This window comes from Mya arenaria, chromosome 8 (assembly GCF_026914265.1).
Source record: "Mya arenaria isolate MELC-2E11 chromosome 8, ASM2691426v1".
Lineage (NCBI taxonomy): Eukaryota > Metazoa > Mollusca > Bivalvia > Myida > Myidae > Mya > Mya arenaria.
The window spans coordinates 23,035,743-23,055,616 of NC_069129.1; the positions used below are offsets into that span (position 1 = coordinate 23,035,743).

At 35.2% G+C, this 19,874-nt stretch overlaps 1 protein-coding gene across 2 annotated transcripts in view; it reads left to right on the top strand.

Moving 5' to 3' along the window:
• LOC128243880 (low-density lipoprotein receptor-related protein 1B-like) overlaps nucleotides 1-18,899 on the top strand; it is a 101,005-nt gene extending 82,106 nt beyond the window's left edge. For both annotated transcript variants that reach the window (XM_052961866.1, XM_052961865.1), the window contains exons 22-30: nucleotides 1,045-1,182; nucleotides 2,200-2,394; nucleotides 6,192-6,359; nucleotides 7,103-7,285; nucleotides 9,774-9,947; nucleotides 10,491-10,661; nucleotides 13,690-13,831; nucleotides 16,398-16,577; nucleotides 17,886-18,899. In XM_052961866.1, the coding sequence (XP_052817826.1) occupies nucleotides 1,045-1,182; nucleotides 2,200-2,394; nucleotides 6,192-6,359; nucleotides 7,103-7,285; nucleotides 9,774-9,947; nucleotides 10,491-10,661; nucleotides 13,690-13,831; nucleotides 16,398-16,577; nucleotides 17,886-18,078 (1,544 nt within the window). In that variant the 3' untranslated portion in view covers nucleotides 18,079-18,899. The remainder of the gene's footprint in view (nucleotides 1-1,044; nucleotides 1,183-2,199; nucleotides 2,395-6,191; nucleotides 6,360-7,102; nucleotides 7,286-9,773; nucleotides 9,948-10,490; nucleotides 10,662-13,689; nucleotides 13,832-16,397; nucleotides 16,578-17,885) is intronic.
• Nucleotides 18,900-19,874: the final 975 nt, after the last annotated feature.

A 19,874-nucleotide genomic window follows, 5' to 3' on the forward strand; every position in this document is an offset into this window, starting at 1 on the left:
AGCATACCCGCTTGGCTCGAAATTTCCACGGCTCGTGGAATTTTCGCTGGTCCCTAGGAGTTCGAGCCTACAGTGTTCGAATGTATAAGTGGTCAACCTTTCAAATGATACTATAATGATATTGTCCACCCGGTTAGCTCAATCGGTAGAACGTTGGACTATGAATCGGACAAACCGGGTTCGATTCCCGTGTGGACCAGGTCACTTCTGTTGTGATTGGTTATGAAATCCTTTCTAAGACCATTTGCACTGTACCACTGCCCCTGGCATGTACAGAGTTTGTCAGTTCCTTTCAGAGGGGAAGGCACCTAGTACTGGTTCTGCCCAGGGAAGGTATGCGGTGGTTGAACTGTCCCTCTGGGACCCTTCAATGTGCTCACGATGGGACCCGGAGTATAAACTACTAACACCACCACCTATTATGATATGGGGTCATCATGGACCAAACATTTAACAATACTGTTAATGAAGCTTTCAGAGCAATGTTTGTCTCTAGTTTCTTTGCGGCTCGTATCCATAATGTAATGAAAAAAGAATAAGGTGTAGACTTTTAAAGCTGCACTCTCACAAATATACCGTTTTTAGAACTTTTATTTTATTTTTTGTCTTGAAAGAGCATTTGTTTTGCGTACATATCTGCAAACTAATGATAAAAGATTGCTGACAAAAGATCAGATTACAGATTTTCATAATTTCGTTCACAAATTAATGTTTTATGGCTTAAACCGTTACTTACCGTTGAAGAAAAATGCATAAAACATAAATTTTTGAACTTAAATATAAACATCTGGGATCCAATTTTTTGTCAACAGTCTTATGTATCTGGTTTCCATGCATTTTCGCAAAACTGGCAGGTTCCAAGACAAAAAATAAAAAAAGTTGTCAAAACGCTCAATCTGTGAGAGTGCAGCTTTAAAGGAACTTTGCAACTATAGCGGAGTTTGTGTTCGTATTTCTGAAAACGTCTGGGTCTATGTTTTTATTAAAGGTATGACAGCCGCATACATCTTGAAGTACATAAGGAATGAGTATTTTTTATTTTAGCGAGCGCTGGATGTAAAGCACGTAACGGTCTTGGTGACTGTAGCACTATCTGTGTGCCGACTTCCGGAACGAAGGGGAGAGTGTGCATGTGCGAGGAGGGGGAGTACCTCAATGACGACGAACGCACTTGCAGTAACGGTAGGATTTTCTAGATGTATACGCATATTTAACGTCAAACGAAGTTATACTTGACACTAGTTTCATAGTAATGCAATTTAATGATTCAAAACTGTAGTTATCCTGATACGCGACTTGAGTGAACTCGTGTTCAATTAAACTCGTTTTCATTGATCGTTCCGAAGCAGTACTCCAATGAATAATTGATAAGAAAGCTTGCACGGTGTATCTACGGTGTTCGGTTAGGGTCTTAGTGTATTTATCCCTAACAGAACACCGTAATGTTGTGTGTGAACGTTTTGTGTCGTTTTCCGTTCAAGTGTCATTTCGCCCTAGCCCTGAGCCTTTAAACATCGCTTAATCAGTGTGTGTATACCACGTGATAAATTGCGTCATAAATGCTACGTCGGAAGGCAATATTTTGATTTGAAAAAGGACTTTAAACAGAGATAACTTAACAATTTCTTCACCATTTTAAATGAAACATAGCGCAGTTTACGCCGCTTATGGAGGCCCGCGTTCGGTCTTTTACCAGAATTTGATTGCGAGTTTAGTTTCTTAAAACACTTCGACAAACCTTTTCACAATACGGCCGTCTGACGGAGCACTGTCAAAACATTATTTTGGAAACAGGTTTGTTGAAGTGTTTGATGAAACTAATGATTAACCTCATCAAATTTCGGAATTAAAACAAATGCGGGGCACTTTCATTGGCACTGACTGCCCTTTGTCTCATTTAAAATGGTGTTGTAAATGAAAAGTTATCTTTGATTTAAGTCTTCATTTTAAACAAATGTTTGCCTTCCGACGTAGCATATATGACGTAATTTATCACGTGGTATACACACACTGTTAATGTTGACGAGTTGATTACCGGGCTTATCCCTGTAAGTTCTTTTTATTTAATTATTGAGTCTGTCAAGCCTACACCTTGCTGTTATTCGTTATTCTTATGACCATTTGTCTTGTCCACGTCTATTTTTTCTCAATGGTTTAAATGATAGTCTATTAAATGTAATTTAAAATGGCGTCTTTCAGTTTACCAGTGTAACGAATTTATAATGCAAGACGATGGTGTGGAGGTCACCTTCGACTATGACACATGCCTACGTCACTTCGGCGACGAGTGCGACATTATATGCCCCATAAACTACGTTCCCACTAGCACTGCTATCTCAAAACAGAAGTGTCTTAACTCTGGCTGGGCAAACGAGACCGCTGTTTTGTGTGAAGGTGAGTTTATATTTTCATATTTCGTCTGTTAGTGCTTTGAACCAATCACCTAAGCAGAGGTCTCCCTTGACATGCAGACAAGGTCTCTGCCACAATGCCAAAAAAAGTTGCTGCATTTCAGGCATATATTTTTGTTATACACGTATTTTAGCATTAATAATATTATTTTCGAGTTAAAAATATCATAAAATGTTTCAAATGAAATGAGAAATAACGTTTTGAATGACGTCATGTAAATTTTAATCAACATCACATGGTTTGCTTGACGGCAGTGACAACTTTACGTCAAGGGAAATAACCGCTGTGTGGATTTTGACTTTTTTACGTCAATTATTTCAATTTGAGACTATTTCAAATCATCAAAGCGCTGGAAGTGCTGAAAGACTGCAGTGACATGTACATTTGTCAAAAAGTGTTTGCAATACCAAATTAGTTTACAATCAACTGCTATTACCAAAAGAGCACAACATTCAGTGCATACCTTGCTTTGCCTGTTTGCGATTTTAACTGGCGTTGATGTCTCAGACACTTAATTAATCTAGTATGTTATGTAAGTATTTTTGTACTATGTGTTAGCGGAGCATACAAATTATATAAATGTATATATGTAAAATGCTTAATTTAATTGGAGCATATGTAGACATTCTATAAATATCTATGCTTTATTTCTTAGTGGAACATACACATTCTATAAATAACTATGTTTAATGCTCAAACGGAGCATACACATTTTATAAAGTGATATTTTTAGGAACATACTTGAAGAAGCAAGTATTTTTTCTAAATATTTGAACAACATGCAAACCAGACATTACATACCAACTGTAAAGTTTGATCGATATAGCCTATATTGATATAATGACAACACAAGCAATTGAAATTGTTTGTTGATAAAACCATCAATATGTTATAATGTTCTGATATTATGCTTCTAGTGGATGCTACCAGTAAGTTGTTCTTGTTCAGCATGGTTGTCTTTCTTGCTTAAAGTAGAGTAAAACAACTGACGATGGAATGATGGTTTAATCCAATATTTTAATTAAGCTTGATTATATTCTGATAACCTCACCATTCTCGCAATTAAGCCTTGGAAAGAAACAAAAAACAATGCCATCAATCTATGGTTCACGTAATTTAACAAACATCTAGCGCAATATTCATTTCATGTTCATGTTTCACTCATGGCTACGATAGCTTTTACCGCCACTCGGTGAAATATATTGCTATCTTACACTGAAACAAAAAAAACTCTAGTGTAACTTTATTGTTTTTTTAGTGATTGTAGAATTTAAAAAAAAATCTAGTTTGTACTTACAATTAAAGTAAATCGTCCATTTAGTAAACTGTCCGCTGGAAATCGTCTAAGAAAAAAAGCAATACCTTGATATCTGTTTGCCAAAATCTTTAGCTATCCTATGTGCTATTTTTGTTCAACTCTTTGTGGAAAGTGCTGCAAAGTTGTTGTTGCTTAGCTAGTATGTTTTTGTTTGCAATTTAATGCATGGTTTAAATATTATCTTGAGTTTTTGAATGAACAATAATTGTTTGAATGTATATACCCCCAGACAGATGTATCTATTTTGTGGCTATATAGAAGTTGCGTTCGTCGCGTCGCGTCCCGTCAAGTCCCGTCACAATATTTTGTCGATTGTAGCTTCAAAAACATCGTCCTTGGACACGTGAAACTTCATATGTATATAATAATTAGGTTGGTACGTGTGCACCGCCTTTTTCAGTAACATCCCATTTGATCTAACAAGAGTTATGGACAAAATCGCAAAGATAGTCTATGTTTGAAAAAAAATGTACATACATTCATGAAACTGTATAAGGCATTTCGTCGGCATAGCATGTTGTGCTCCCCAGATTATTGAAACATTTCACACAGTCTAACAATAGCTGTACATACACACATGACACCTTTTTTGAGTTTTGGTCAGCATAGTACGTTCTCTTCCATTGCAGTTACATTCCATTTAGTCGAACAATATCATTACCATTGACTTAAGTTAGAACGAAATGTTTCCACAGCTCAAAAATCTAACTTGTACAGCAGGACGGGTATTGATACAACATCTTCAGTCATTTTCTCACTTATCATATCATATAACTACTTCATAATACCTGAAATACTCAATTGTCATTGATTTGATTCGTGATACATTCTTTTATGTAAAAATCACTTTTTTCTTTTTTTTTTAAATTTGACTCTGAAAAAAAAAGGAAATTGACTTAAGTGAAGAAATGTCTTAAGATATTTTATGAATAACACCCCAATATAGCAAAGTTGAATTTCAAATGTGAGTTATTCCTTAAAACACGATCTTCATTTTTTTGCATTATTAAGGGCCTTTTTTAATTTGAAAACTATGTATTAAAACGTTTTGCTTCTATATGCATATAAGATGTATCATTTTTCGTTTTTTTTCTTTTATTTTATTGACAGTGTTACTCATTTTCTGGTATCTATGCGCAGTTTCATTCAATCCAAAAATGTTATTATGTCATCGTCTGCAAAAAATGAGTCCTGCGGAGGCATTCATATTGTCATCAAAATCAATTGGATAATTGGATTGGCGATTGGATAATGAAATAAGATGTTCAACAATATATTTCTGTTTGAATAAGAGTTATCCTTTTCTATCGAAATAGCACAGATTGACCGCTAACAATGTGTGTATACCACGTGATAAATTACGTCATATATGCTAAATCGGAAGGCAACATTTTGCATAAAATGAAGAATAAAAACAAAGACAACTTTTCATTTACAACACCATTTTAAATGAAACAAAAGGCAGTCTATGCCGCTTAAAGAGCCCCGCATTTGTTTTATTACCAAAATTTGATGAGGTCATTAGTTTCAACACTTCAACAAACCTGTTTCCAAATAATGTTTTGACAGTGCTCCGTCAGACGGCCGTATTGTGAAAAGGTTTGTCGAAGTGTTTTAAGAAACTAAACTCTCAATCAAACATTGGTAAAATACCGAACGTTGGGTTCCATAAACGGCGAAGACAGCGCTATGTTTCATTTAAAATGGTGAAGAAATAGTGAAGTACTCTTTGTTTAAAGTATTTTTTTCAAATCAAAATATTGCATTCCGACGTAGCACTTATGACGCAATTTATCACATGGTAAACACACACTGGCTTATGGGACACGTTTTCTTTTGAAAAAAAAATATCATAGCAGTTTTTCCTTTGTAGGACTCATTGTCGCAGGCGACGTCACGTATCATGCATGATTTTTTACTTCATACTCACTTGATTATTGCAATGCCTTTTGGCTTTTAATTGTTGCTTTTTATTTGTTTATCTTCATTTTGTACTGTTTACATCCGGTAAAAACAAGTATGATTTCTAAAAATGAAGAACATATTTCTTATTAGATTTCCACGAATTATCAATGATAACGTTTTGGTGGGTCTGTTCATTCATGAACGCAATTGGGCTGGTCAAAGTACGCGTAGAGTTCTTCGGACTCCGCACAATTCGACCAGCCCAGTTGCGTTCATACCCCGATAATGACATCAACCCCCCAGTTCATTCCTTAAATGAACATCAATATAGTCTGGGTATTAGTCATGATCATTTAATATGCCTTTAATATGATTAAAAATAGAACAAGGGCGTTGACAATTTGTACATTTTACTGCTATCCATAAACTGTTTAACTTAACCAAAACTGCGTTTACATGCTCTATATGTAGAATTTAAAATCCAGGGATCTGCCCTCCAAAACGTATCATATTTTGTATATCTTTGAAATTACATGATTCCCTTTATTTTTTGCAGAAATCCGTTGTCCAGCAGTCGTTCCGAATGCCCAATTAAACACGTGCAACCGTTACCCTGGCAACCGATGTGAATACACATGTACAAATGGCTACAAAGCTGCGTTTGACCATGCTGTTTGTCTAAATACAGGAAAATGGAATATTGATGTCAACAATTTCTGTAAACGTGAGTTAATAATATCATTCTAGGAAAAAACTAGACGAGGAAAATGATGCATGATACTGTAAATTGGCCTTGTTATGATATAGAAACATTCGCTATTTAGGCGCTGTTCATCCCAAGCATAGCATTACATATCAAGGATATACTAACCAGTGTATGTAAACCACGTGATAAATTACATCATAAATGCTATGTCAGAAGGCAACATTTTGCTTCGAATGATAGCTTAAAACAAAGATAACTTTTCTTTTTCTTCACCAGTTTAAATGAAACAAAGGGCAGTCCGGCGCTTTGAGAGCCCCGCCTTCGTTTCATTACGGAGTTTGATTAGGTGATACGTTTGCTCAAAACTCAAAAACTTGGACAAACCTGTTTCCAAATAATGTTTTGACAGCGCTCCATCAGACGGCCGTATTGTGAAAAGGTTTGTCGAAGTGTTTTAAGAAACTAAACTCTCAATCAAACTCTAGAACAAGACCGAAGGCGAGGCGTTGTAAGCGGCGTAGACTGCATTTGTTTCATTTAAAATGGTGAACAAGTAGTCAAGTTATCTTTGTTTAAAGACTTCATTTGAAGCTAAATATTGCCTTCCGACGTTACATTTATGACGTAATTTATCACGTGGTATACACACACTGATAACGCATAATGTTACTCCTTGGCGTGGCATGCGGAAATTTGCAGAACAATCTTATCCATAACAAGTGCCATTTGTCTACAAGTAATTTCTTCCATTTTTAATGTAGTGCCACAATGTCCGATGACGCTTATGAATGGATTAGCGCAAATAGCCGCTAACTGTGACGTCAGCGCCGGAAAATTGTGCAAGTACACATGCGCGGACGGGTACACCCTCAACAGTAAACTACCGTCACTCACGTGTGGAGTGAACGGACAGTGGGTAGTTAAAAGTGACCAGCCTTGCATATGTAAGTATTTTACCCTCTATCGACCCATTCCTTTATTTTTTATTCGACGCTGATGAATGCAATGTAAATGAATATATCATTCGCTGATCGTCGTCGGCGACCAAAGTACCCAGCAAACAATTGACGTTAGATAGACGTTGTAACATCGTCAGAAATTGACGTTGGTTAAACGTCGTTTCTTTCATGCTTTACGATGAAATATGGGGTTTAACAGTGAAATAACAACAGTGAAAATATCAATTTGATATTTTCACTGCAAAATAAGGAGTGAAAATATCAATTTTCAGAACTACTTTTAAATCCTTTGTTGTTACATGTACTTGCCTTGGTCAAAACAGAACACTGGACTTCAGTAAATTATGTCAAAAAAATGTTTTAAAAAATAAAGAAATATTTTATAAATTTAAATAAATATATAATTGGAAATTAACAACTTACCGTTTATTACCGTTTATTACCGGTTATCCCGTTTATCAAACATTTTACTGATCTTTGAAGCTGAATGTTCGAACATTTGCTTTCATTCCAAACAAATTACAGACAAAAACAACTGTTTGAACATAAATAAAATTTTATAGCATCGTTCAAATTTATTTTGAACTGTTAACCGTTGTGGTACGTAAAATGAGCTTCCTGGAGAATTCACACAACAATTTACAGATAGATCCGATATTTTTTACCCCACCCACATCTCAAAATGTGTCAACAAACTAGCGTGGCATTTACTCTTCCGGAAAACAAACATTTTAAAGCGAAACAGACTGGTCTCTGACAGTAAGATGACTGAATATTAACTTACTTTAAAAACACGCGTATATGCAGTCTTAAACTAAGAAGAATGGTTAAAATCCAATGAGTATCCACATTTGTTTTGCTAACACATTTGACCTTCCAAATTTTCATTCTATAAATAGCGGCGTAGTAATTTGGTTAAAATAAAAAGTGTTTTCATTATTTTTTGGAACATTAGTGCACTAATAATACTTCATGTTTACTATTCATAAAGCTTTGCAATAAAAAACGAGCGAATATTAAGCAATAAGAATGAATAGCAGAGAACTATTTCTCAGCAAACCGAAAGTAGAAAAGTTGACAGCTATAATTATGCATGAGGGGCGCCCCACGGGTAGCGGCGTAAAGCCCACCCTTTTCAAAAAAGGGGATAATTCAGAAATAAATAAAAAAAACAAATAAAACTCCGAAAATAAGCATAAAAGAAACAGAAAATTTGTTTATTCCAGTGTAAGATCGTATTTAATTTCACTCGTGATCATAAAAAAACTACATTTTCACTCGTGGCTTCGCCACTCGTGAAAATATGTTTTTCTATGACACTCGTGAAATAAAATACGATCTTACACTGAAATAAACAAATATCCTCTATATATTATTTGAAAATGAAAGTTTTTTTAGACGTCAGACTCCGACTTTGGAACAACGTCGGAATGCTAACGTTGGAACAACGTCGGAGTTACGTATACTTTCTTCCGTTACACTTCATACACAACGAAGCATGGCGCAGAAGTGTATTCGGGGGTATACGATGGTGTTTGTTCGTGTGAAATAATGTTCTTCAAATAAAGTATCCTAACTTGAAATGTCCCTTTTCAGTATAGTAAATTTGTTGAAACGCCTTTAAACGGAGGACTGTGATAAATCATTGATATATTGCAAGATAGTACCAACGGTCAATGTTTGTTAGTATGTTTTTACAGAAATATACGGTTTGATGCGACATAGTTGCATAACCATTTGTTTTGTGCAAATACATACTAACAACCTTTAACTGTTTAGTGTTCCACATTTTATTGTGTGAACTACCCACTAACCGGGCCGATGATATATTTCGCCTAACCTGATTTTTATCTATAATTTATCAGTATGAATCAATTGGTTTGGTGATTTACCTAAATGAGTGCATTGGAACACTTGTGAAATAATGTCTTCTCATTGGACAAAAGAAAATGTTGACCACTAATAAAGCTACTTTCGTTACGAACATATCTGGATTTGACAGAATATTCCCAAACCCTTTAAGAATTATCTGAATAAATGGACCTGGAATATTGATAAATGAACTGAATGGAATAAAATAAATGAGGATATGGTTAAGAATTGTATTAAATACTCTGGTCCCGACTGGGCCTAAAAATACATTTGGTTTGGATTACCCGACCCTAACTACGAAACAGGCGCTGACCACGCCGTTTTAATAGTCAGTTGTTAAAAAATAAAAAAAAATGTTGTTCTTTTATGTGTGTGTTTTAATATGTTGTTTAAAACCTTTAAAGCCATAATATTACTTTAACATAATTCTCCAATGATGACAAATGTTCTTTTATAAAGCCTAATAAAAAATAAATGCAAAAAATAAAAAGCCTACCTTCACTACCCGTTTTTGAAAAGGATGTAACCCTAACCAAACCATTTTTTTTTTGGCCCTGCATGTATTTGTCAATCCTTTAACAATCATTGGTGTAAATTTCAGTGAAAACGTGCCCAGAAAATGCACTACGATACGGAAACACCACTAATTGTAACACCCGCTCGGTCGGGACGCCTTGCAAATACACCTGTAACAGCGGATACAAGGCATTACCCAACTTAGATGAGGTGATCTGTAGAAAAGACCTTACATGGCACCCACAGAATGCTTGTCAAGGTAAAACTAAACGTGACCTTTGATAAAGTTTGAATGTTTTTAGAATAACAATGTGACTTTACACAATTTTCAGTGTTTTTTCTATCACTTTACCAGTTATATAATAATTTACATATTGGGCCGATTAATCAGCACTTTGTTTAAGTTAACTGTTTTATCAACTGAATCATTATTGCTCTTAATAAAAACATGGACATACATGTGATCTTTGGACAACTTATTCAGCTTTGTTTGTTTTTATATGATCTCGCCATAAAATAGTTAACCTTCAAAAGTTAACGTCGATGCCGTTAACAACGATGTTAACTTTAACAAATATCAGAAAAATCGGCCCAAGGTTAGAAAAGTTATTAACAATTGGACTTGTTTTCCATTTTAAAATGTTACAAACATGACACACAAAAGATGGAATTAAATGTTAAAAACATTGAACAGTAATGTCGACCAAATTTTATAAATCATTTTGCATTTTAAAGAGTAAATATCCCTTTTTACTGCAATGGGAAAACTAATATTCATTTTTTGCGTGTTTTTACATTTCAGAAGTTAAATGCGACATGTCATTTGGATCCGTTACCATTCAAAAGGACTGTGACTTCAAGATCAACAGCAAATGCGGATACTCGTGCAGCAGTTCCTTTGAAAAACACTCAAACGTTACCATGTTAACTTGCCGCGCAGATGGCACGTGGAACCAAACAAACGTCTGCTTAGGTGAGTGGCACGAGAAATTTATTGTAACACGTGTCCATCTTAGAGATTCAGCAACCAATTGTATAAAACCGGTTGGTTTAAATATATTTTATTGAGCAAAATTTATCAACATTTCAATACAAATACATAATCAAATTTCAGGATGGAACGGTAGAAATAAACTAATAGAGTTCCTTTCCCTGGTATGATAAATTACAATTAGCATTTGAGGCAGATATTAGTGATGAAGTTATATTTATATTAATACACAAGCTCATATTAAATAATGTTTAAAATTTAGGTAATTGAATGAGAGACTTTAAATGCAACAACTTTTACTAAAGAAAAAAAACAACTTTATTCCAAATTAAATAAGTGTATTGAAGTAGAAACAAATAATATAGTATGGGAAAGAACGAAGAAGAAATGAAAGAGAGGCAAAGTAAAAGATGTGTGATTGTGCACAACCAGTTAACTCTTTGGTTTGGTTAAAGTTAGTCTATTGTTTATTGATCGGTCAATAATTATCCAATGATGTCTGTTGACCGTTTAAATTACTTAAATGTGCACACTAACGAAAAAATAACCTGCGGATAAGTTGTCAATGGTTGGTATTCAATATGCAACTTATGGTCAAACTTGATTGACTCCATTCACTGTATAGGTCCGTCATTTATATCACGCAATCCGATTAGCTACATCGTTTTTGGATCCAATTAAGACCAATATTGAATACCAGCCCAGTTTTATACCATACGATAACCTGGGGATACGTTATCCAGGGCTGGTATTCAATATGCAACTTATGGTCAAACTTGATTGACTCCATTCACTGTATAGGTCCGTTATTTATGGCACGCAATCCGATTAGCTACATCGTTTTTGGATCCAATTAAGACCAATATTGAATACCAGCCCAGTTTTATACCATACGATAACCTGGGGATACGTTATCCAGGGTTTGTATTCAATATGCAACTTATGGTCATACATGATTGACTCCATTCACTGTGTAGGTCCGTCATTTATATCACGCAATCCGATTAGCTACATCGTTCTTAGATCCAATTAAGACCAATATTGAATACCAGCCCAGTTTTATACCATTGGTCCCTCGTGTAAATAAGCTTGATATTTCATCTCGTCATCCGTAGTTATGTCAAATGGGTATGCCTAGTGACCCCATATGATGTCGGTACCATATGCAAGGGCATAGCTTGTTGATTATTTATACGCTCGAGTATGAAATAAATTACCTTGAAGGTTTGAGGTCATCTTATGAACTGGCGTACGACTAACGGGTTGTATTAATATTTTTAGTTAAATATTATGTCTGGGTTACCAATTTAATTGAATCTTTTAATCATAAAATCAAATAAATGTTGAAAAAAATGCTCAAATAAGCTCCTACTGGTTGGAGAGTAGTAGCCGGCAGTTTTTGCATGTTTTTGAAGATTTTCTCGGTAGATCGAAATGTAACGGAAATAATACTTACATTTTATTAAACTAGGGGTCAAGGTCTACTAACTTTACAATATTAAAATTTGTGTTGTCACGAAGCGCGTGCCTAATTGGGGCCACAAAGGGGGTAATCAATTAGTGCCAATTTACGGATTATGAGAAGCAGTACCCGACAGTTTTATTTCAGTACCGCTCCTTGACTATAAAACCGTTATTTATCGGCTTATTAAGTATAATTTCCCCAGGACGCGCCTCTATTGAACAGGGAAGTAATACTGGTAACCAAGCGCTGGAGTAGTCTCGCTTTAACAACGCGTCTAAAACCACACCATGGATACATAAAATTTTGAATATGTCTCAATATTGTTTGAAAGCGATTGACGGGCAATATGAAAATATCATTTCAATGGGCTTTTTAAAAAAATACATTTTGCTGTGATTCATCGACGAATAATCGTTCATAACCAACACTTGACTGTCGCTAAATGCTAGTGCTATAATTAGATATGCAAAATTATTCAATTGCGCATGCGCAGTAACATTCAAGTTCTCTCCCCCACGAGAAAGTTGGCGAACTTTTTGACATTTCCAATACATTTTGTAAATAAAATGTTTAAACGTACGCTTTGTGTTGGATTCGATGCAAATGGTGTTGCTTGGATACGGTTCTTTTTTACCATTGTAAGAAGATTTAAAAAAAAACACGAATAAAAAGCGATTGCCGGCTACTGCTTTCCGCCGGCTTCTGCTCTCCAACCAGTAGTTTCGAAAAAGTATGACTAGTCAGGAATACTCCTTCAAAAAGCGGTAGTACGATACGAGCGTAGATTAGATGGACCCATTATCCGTAAAATGAATATTATGCTAATATTTTTGGTTCTACCTTAATTCGGACGTATATATTGTAATCTCCCAAGCCCAAACAAAGCTAGTGTCCAGTGTTGTTTTCGGTATTTTTTTCTCCTAATAAAACCCTTTTAAAATGATTCAAAAACTTGGGGTTACCTTACCTTCCAAGTTACGATATCGTAAAAGTTGTGGTTATATTTCTTTATGAAACGGCTCCCAGGTATCCAAAATTCACATAAAGTCAAATGTTACTCTGTCGAAGGCGTTGGGACCACGGTCATTGACGATTGTTTGTACAAAGTTTCAATAACATCAGCCTACATTCATGATTTGTTTTGTGGAACCTGGTTGTGTTTCCTTAAGTCGTAATATCAATGCCGTATTTGCTAACCTGCAAACAGTATGAAACGTGGTGTCACTGAAAACGTATATATTTTCAAATAATTTGAAAACATGTTACATCGAATAATTTTACTAAATAACACTTCAAACCAGTGTTAGATTCTTTCAATATGTATGATTTCAAGTAATTCCGATCCTGCAGTTCAAATAAAAAAGTGTACATGTTTAAAGAAAAAAAAAATACTATACATGAAGGAGTATTTTGTAACATGATTTTGAAACTGAAATAAATACATTTTACAACGTAATCTTACATGCAACAAAACTGACGACGAAATTAGCATAAAGTATGTACAGGCAGGACGTTAGTTGTTTATATTTGAATTTTGTCTTACAGAGGCATCTAACGTGGCGGTTACGGATGCCCAGACCGGAAGTGGCGGAGCAATTTCCCAGGCCGGGGCAACAGCGGGGATTGTGATCCTTGTCGTCATAATTGTGGCACTAGTGTTGGTTATAGCCTTTGTCTTCTTTCGAAAGTAAGTAATGTGTTAGGTATGCAGGGCACATACATGTACACGTAGCATATAGTTCACACTTTGTTTATCACGGGTAAAAAAATGTAACGAAAACGTTTGTAGAATTTTCTATATATTTATACCTAGCGTGTTTTCAACTGTGTAAAGTATTTTTAAAAGGGTTATACACCAGTCAATTGTAACCACGGCCCCTCCAGGTCTGGGGAATAGCCGGGACTTTGACTCTCGGTCCAGCCAAGCCCGGGTAAAACCCACGCCCTGCGGGAACGAACTAATGGTAAAATAACCGCCAAATGCCCCCGCACCCCAGGGACCCTAAGTAAGGCACATAAAACCATCGCATTCACCCGGCACTGCGGGCCATTGGGAAGGTAAAAACACGGCCCATTTCCCCGGCTATCACCGGTGTACCCCCGGACCTTAGGGGCCGTTGTTACAATTGAATGGTGCTTTAGAGTTAGCTTATCCTTTAGTCAAACGTAAACTACAGTCGAACTCGCTATGTCGAACTCTGTTATGGTTATGTCGAATTTTCTTTAAAAATGTGTTGCGTTTAGTTAGATATGTTTTGTATTTCGGTTATATCGAATGTTCGTTATCTCGAAATATTTCCCGAGGTCTCAACGACTTCGACATAGCGATTTTTGACTGTATATGTGGATTGAGCATGCCTTTGCGCCACATCTTGTCATCGTCTTAGACGTTTGAGGCACTACTAGGCACATGTAATAAACGCTAGGTGATTCCATATTTGAAAACTTATTCGGAACTCCTCGGCCATTTTTTATCGAAATCAACCTCGGATGTATGCCTGTACATTAGTAGAAGGGGTTCGTTTACTTTTAAATAAAAGTATAAATTAATTTAAGCATTTTAACGTTTAAAAGTTTTAATTAATTGACCAATAACATGTATTTTTGCTGATTTTGCCATTAAAGTGAAATTCTTGATTGCCAGTGATGTGAATTATTGCATGAATGATTCAGATTTCCAAGAGTCAAGTTATTAATTTTAACTGCCTAATTGAAATTACTACGCGATCTTCTTGCAGCGTAGTTAAATATTAAGATTTCTGACATTGTAAACCGCTTTTATACATCCGAGGATATTTTCGATGGAAAATGGCCGAGGTATTCCGAATGTCGAGAATTCTGTCAGTTTCATCGAAGAAACGATCATTCCGTTAAATTTTACCCTTGTAGCTGGTCCTATGCTTTGGGTTTTTTCCGAACGTATGGCATTGTACAAGAAATAAAATTTTGTTGGACGATACTTTTAATCTAATAATAAAAAAACGAAACATTTCTACAAATCATTAATATTTTAAAGTTTGTTAGAAATTGTGACTTTACATTTAGACTGATAACCAATTCATCCCAAGTCATCGTTTGGTTAAAGATGCACTCTTACTCCCAGATAAGATTTACTACAATTAATAATATTGTTTAAATATTCCTAAAAGGATGAATAAATGTTGAAAACAATGGTTCTTATGAAGGATACCGAGTTTAATTTGAAAAATGAGCATAAAACACTGTATTTCTACCTTATGAGACTACAGTAGACCACAGTAAATCTTTTAGCATTCACCAATCATTTAATATTTTTGCGTTTTCTGCTTTTGAATACACGGTTACAATCTTGTTATCAGAAATTAATATTTTTCATAAATGCATTATTTAGTAAGTAGTTAAATATATATCAGTTAAAATTGATGTTTGTTATACATGTGTATGTATTGATTTTGAATAAGAGTGTCACTTTAACTGACTATTTGGAAGCTCTTTGTATTAATAAGGATAGTGTGAATGTATGTGCAGTCGGCCTTCGTTGGTTTTGTCACGCTGGGCGTCTCTCGTCTCTCATTTAGAGTCTGTGAGGCAATACACGTGTGCCAAGAACACAAGTATTTGTCCTAGATATCTCCATGATTTCATAGCAATCACTTTATCTGAACGAAAGAGGCGTTTGTTCAATCCAGCACGTTGTTTTCATTTAATTTTACTACATTGTAAATATATGGTATTTGTAATAGATACAGTACGAGATTTTCTGTAAAAGAGTAACTGTATTTGACTTATGCGACGATAAATGTATTGCATATATAAGTGAGCAAATAAATGTATTAATAAATAAATAAATAAATAAATAAATAAATAAATAAATAAATAAATAAATAAATAAATAAATAAATAAATGAATAAATAAATAAATAAATATAGATTTAAAAATAGATAAATAGAAATATTTTTCCGAAAGATAAACATTAGATTATTATCATGGCCTTTCTAAATACAATGTATCGGCTAGTGGGATTACTCAAAATTCTCGTGCACGGTCCGTATACAACCGTAAGAAGACACTCTTTCAAAAGCTCTGCTTAGGGTCTAGTCGTATAACCATAAGATATGATTATCGATAAGTCGAAATGCAAGATTTTTTAAAAAGAAGTTCATAGCCGAAAACCAAGTTCTATGATTTTTAGTGTCTAAAATTCATGGTCCATTGCTGAATCAAAAAGTCCCCTTTTGTACTTTTTTCTGACCCCTAATCCTGTTTGCTTTAGGAGGAAGTCTTCGGAAGTCCCATACTCCACGGCATCATTCCATAACAAAGGTGACGTGGCCATAGAGAATCCGGGTTACCGGGCAACACCAAGCGCCACGCCCACCCCCGATCGGCGAGGTAACGGCGTAGACGACCACACATACTCAACCGTGGATGCTAGCCAGATGCAGCCAGTCAAGTATGTATTTCAATTCTTGCTTTTTCAGCAAACGTTTTTTAAAAATACAGTTAAAATTCGCTATGTTAAAGTCGTTGGGACCTCACAAAAGACTTCGAGATAACGAAATATCGATATAACCGGAATATATGTTTTACTATGTCCAACACGTTCCGTTATTTTTCGACAAAACCAGAAAATCGAGATAACAGAGATCGACATAGCGAGTTTCGACGGTATAAGCCGAATACGGCACACAAATTAATTCGTTAACCGAAAAATAAAACATGGAACTAGGTGAAATACGAAGTACAATACTGAAATATTTTAATTCAACTGTGTCGAGCCAATTGACCAGTCGCCATGCAATTACTGCAACTTTTATCTCGAAGTAACCAAACATGACAACAAAGGAGGGAGAAGGGATTCTTTTAAATATAATTGTTCAATTAGAGTTTGTTTTACTTACTTTTATAAACAACCACCAACTGGCAAACAGTCTCTGTTCTGTGAATATAATCTTAAAATAATTCAAATTTCAAATGCGTTTTTAACGCTTTTCGGAGAAATAGAGCATACTTTGTTGCAATTTTCAATGATGACTAACCAAAAAAAAAATCATATTGAACTTTTGATAATGTTTATCATTAAACAAACATTTTCTTTAGCATTTCACACGAAATTATTTCTTGTTTCTCGCATGTGAGTTTGTTTCGTGGTCACCAAGCCGGACAAGTGTTTTTTCTCGGGTACTCCGGTTTCCCCCACAACACAAGACCACCGTCTCGCGTAAAATCGTGTCAAAGAGAGTGATAAATATAATGGTGTTGTAACTTGTTTCGCAATCGTTGTTAAAGCTGCACTCTCACAGATTGAACGTTTTGACAACTTTTTTATGTTTTGTCTTGGAACGAGCCAATTTTTGCGAAAATCCATGGAAACCAGTTATATAAGATTGCTGACAAAAAATGAGATCGCAAAAGATTTTATATTTAAGTTCAAAAATTGATATTTTTGATTTTTTTCTTAAACCGTTAGGTTTAAGCCATAAAACATTAATTTTCGAACGGAAATATGAAAATCTGCGATCTCATCTTTAATCAGCAATCTTTTACTATTGGTTTGCAGATATTTACGTAAAAATTGCTCATTCCAAGACAAAACATTTAAAAGTCGTCAAAAGGGTAAATCTGTGAGAGTGCAGCTTTGAATAAATAACTCTAAACTAAACAAAACTAAATTATTTCTTTCGATAGCTGACCCTAAAACACATGGTCCTGCCCGTCTAATAACGTGATAAGATTATTGTTAATTATATTTACTTTTCAGATTTGATCGCCTCCCCAATTCACCTGGCAGTGGTGGTGCCAAAGACGATGGCTTCGTTAACCCGATGTACCATAATAACCAACCAGGAAGCGAACAACTGGCGGAAACAGCGCAGATCGATATCACCATGGATGGTGACGACAGCGTTCTTACCAAAGACTCTTGGTTCAAGGAACAGCAGAAGTTGCATTAGCTGACTTTACAACAGTTACCAGATTTCTCCACGTTTTATGTGTTTTGTTATTAACAGTGTACGCATGCAGTCGAATCCCGTTCGCTCGAAGTTCAATGGACCGGCGAATTGCTTCGAGTCTCGAGAAGTTCGAGCCAGCCGCGGGAATGTTTTTATTCGGTAAATTTGTTTTCTCGATCCTTTACATCCAGTTCGAGCCAACGGGGAAATCGAGCAAAGCGAATTCGAGCCAATGGGGTTCGATTGTACTTGATTGAATGTTATACATATCATTGACCTATTATGTTAATATAAACTTGATGATGTTGTTATATGTTTTCATTTGACGTTTGTGTAAGTGAAGTGAGAGATTGTTGGCATTAAAAGCGACGGAGCCAATCTTCACACATGTTTTAATTCCATTCATTAACGCGAAGACGTTGCCATGATTCTTAGACATGATTAGTTGAGAGCAGAATGTATAAAAGTATATATATACCGGTACCGATATTTGGTATCATTGTATTGACAGCTGCGTCGACATGTTACGAAGTGATACAAAACTGTGTATAAAGCAGTTGCGTGATGTTAGTAGACTTATTATTGGTATGTTTTACTGTGTTTATTTTCGCAATTATTAATTGCAATTATACTTAAGCAGAATAATCATATAGTCCCTATGCAATATGAAATCCTCTGATATGTTAATGAATATGTGATTTAGTGTGTATGTGTAACGACTGATCTTTTAAAAGATTTTTAAATATTTTAAAATATCTATATCAAATAAAAATGTTATATTTTCTATCGTTATTATATTAATAAAGGATCTTCTTACTGAACTTTCTACTTTGTTTTAAACTATCAGACTCGAACTAAGAATGACCGGGCCTAAAACTCGTGAAAATTTTAAGCATAACAAGATTTATTATCTTCCCTCTTAACCAAAAAACTGTTTTTGAAAACAATGTCCCTTTAATATTCCCAATCCCTTTAAAAGGACTAAATTACATCGACGTATACCAACACCAAACTTATAAGGTTAGCTTGTTTTAGGGGACTTCAGATTGTTCGACCAGGCGTACTGGAAAACGAGATAAAAACGAATATGCATACTCACGAATGAGATATTAACACGTGCATACCGAAATTCGAGATATACGTACATGCTTATTGACACACGAGCTATACGTACAAGCATACTGACATACAAAATATATGTTCAAGCATACTGACATACGAGATATATGTTCAAGCATACTGACATACGAGATATATGTTCAAGTATACTGACATACGAGATTATATGTTCAAGCATACTGACATACGAGATATAAGTTCAAGCATACTGACATACGAGATATATGTTCAAGCATACTAACATACGAGATATATGCTCAAGCATACTGACATACGAGATATAAGTGCAAGCATACTGACATACGAGATATATGTTCAAGCATACTGACATACGAGATATATGTTCAAGCATACTGATATACGAGATATATGTTCTTGCATACAGGCATACGAGATATGGGTACTTCCATACAGGCATACGAGGTATGTGTATTTGCACAAAGGCATACGAGATATGTGTATTTGCAAACAGGCATACGAGATATGCGTATTTGAATACATCCATACGAGATATGCGTACCTGCATACATATACACGATAGATCTGTTCATGCATACTGACAAACGAGATAGTCGTACATGCTTACTAACATATTACAAGTGTATTTATGCAAACTGATGTACGATGTATGTACATGGATACTGACATTAGAGGTGCGCGAAAATGCATACAGGGAT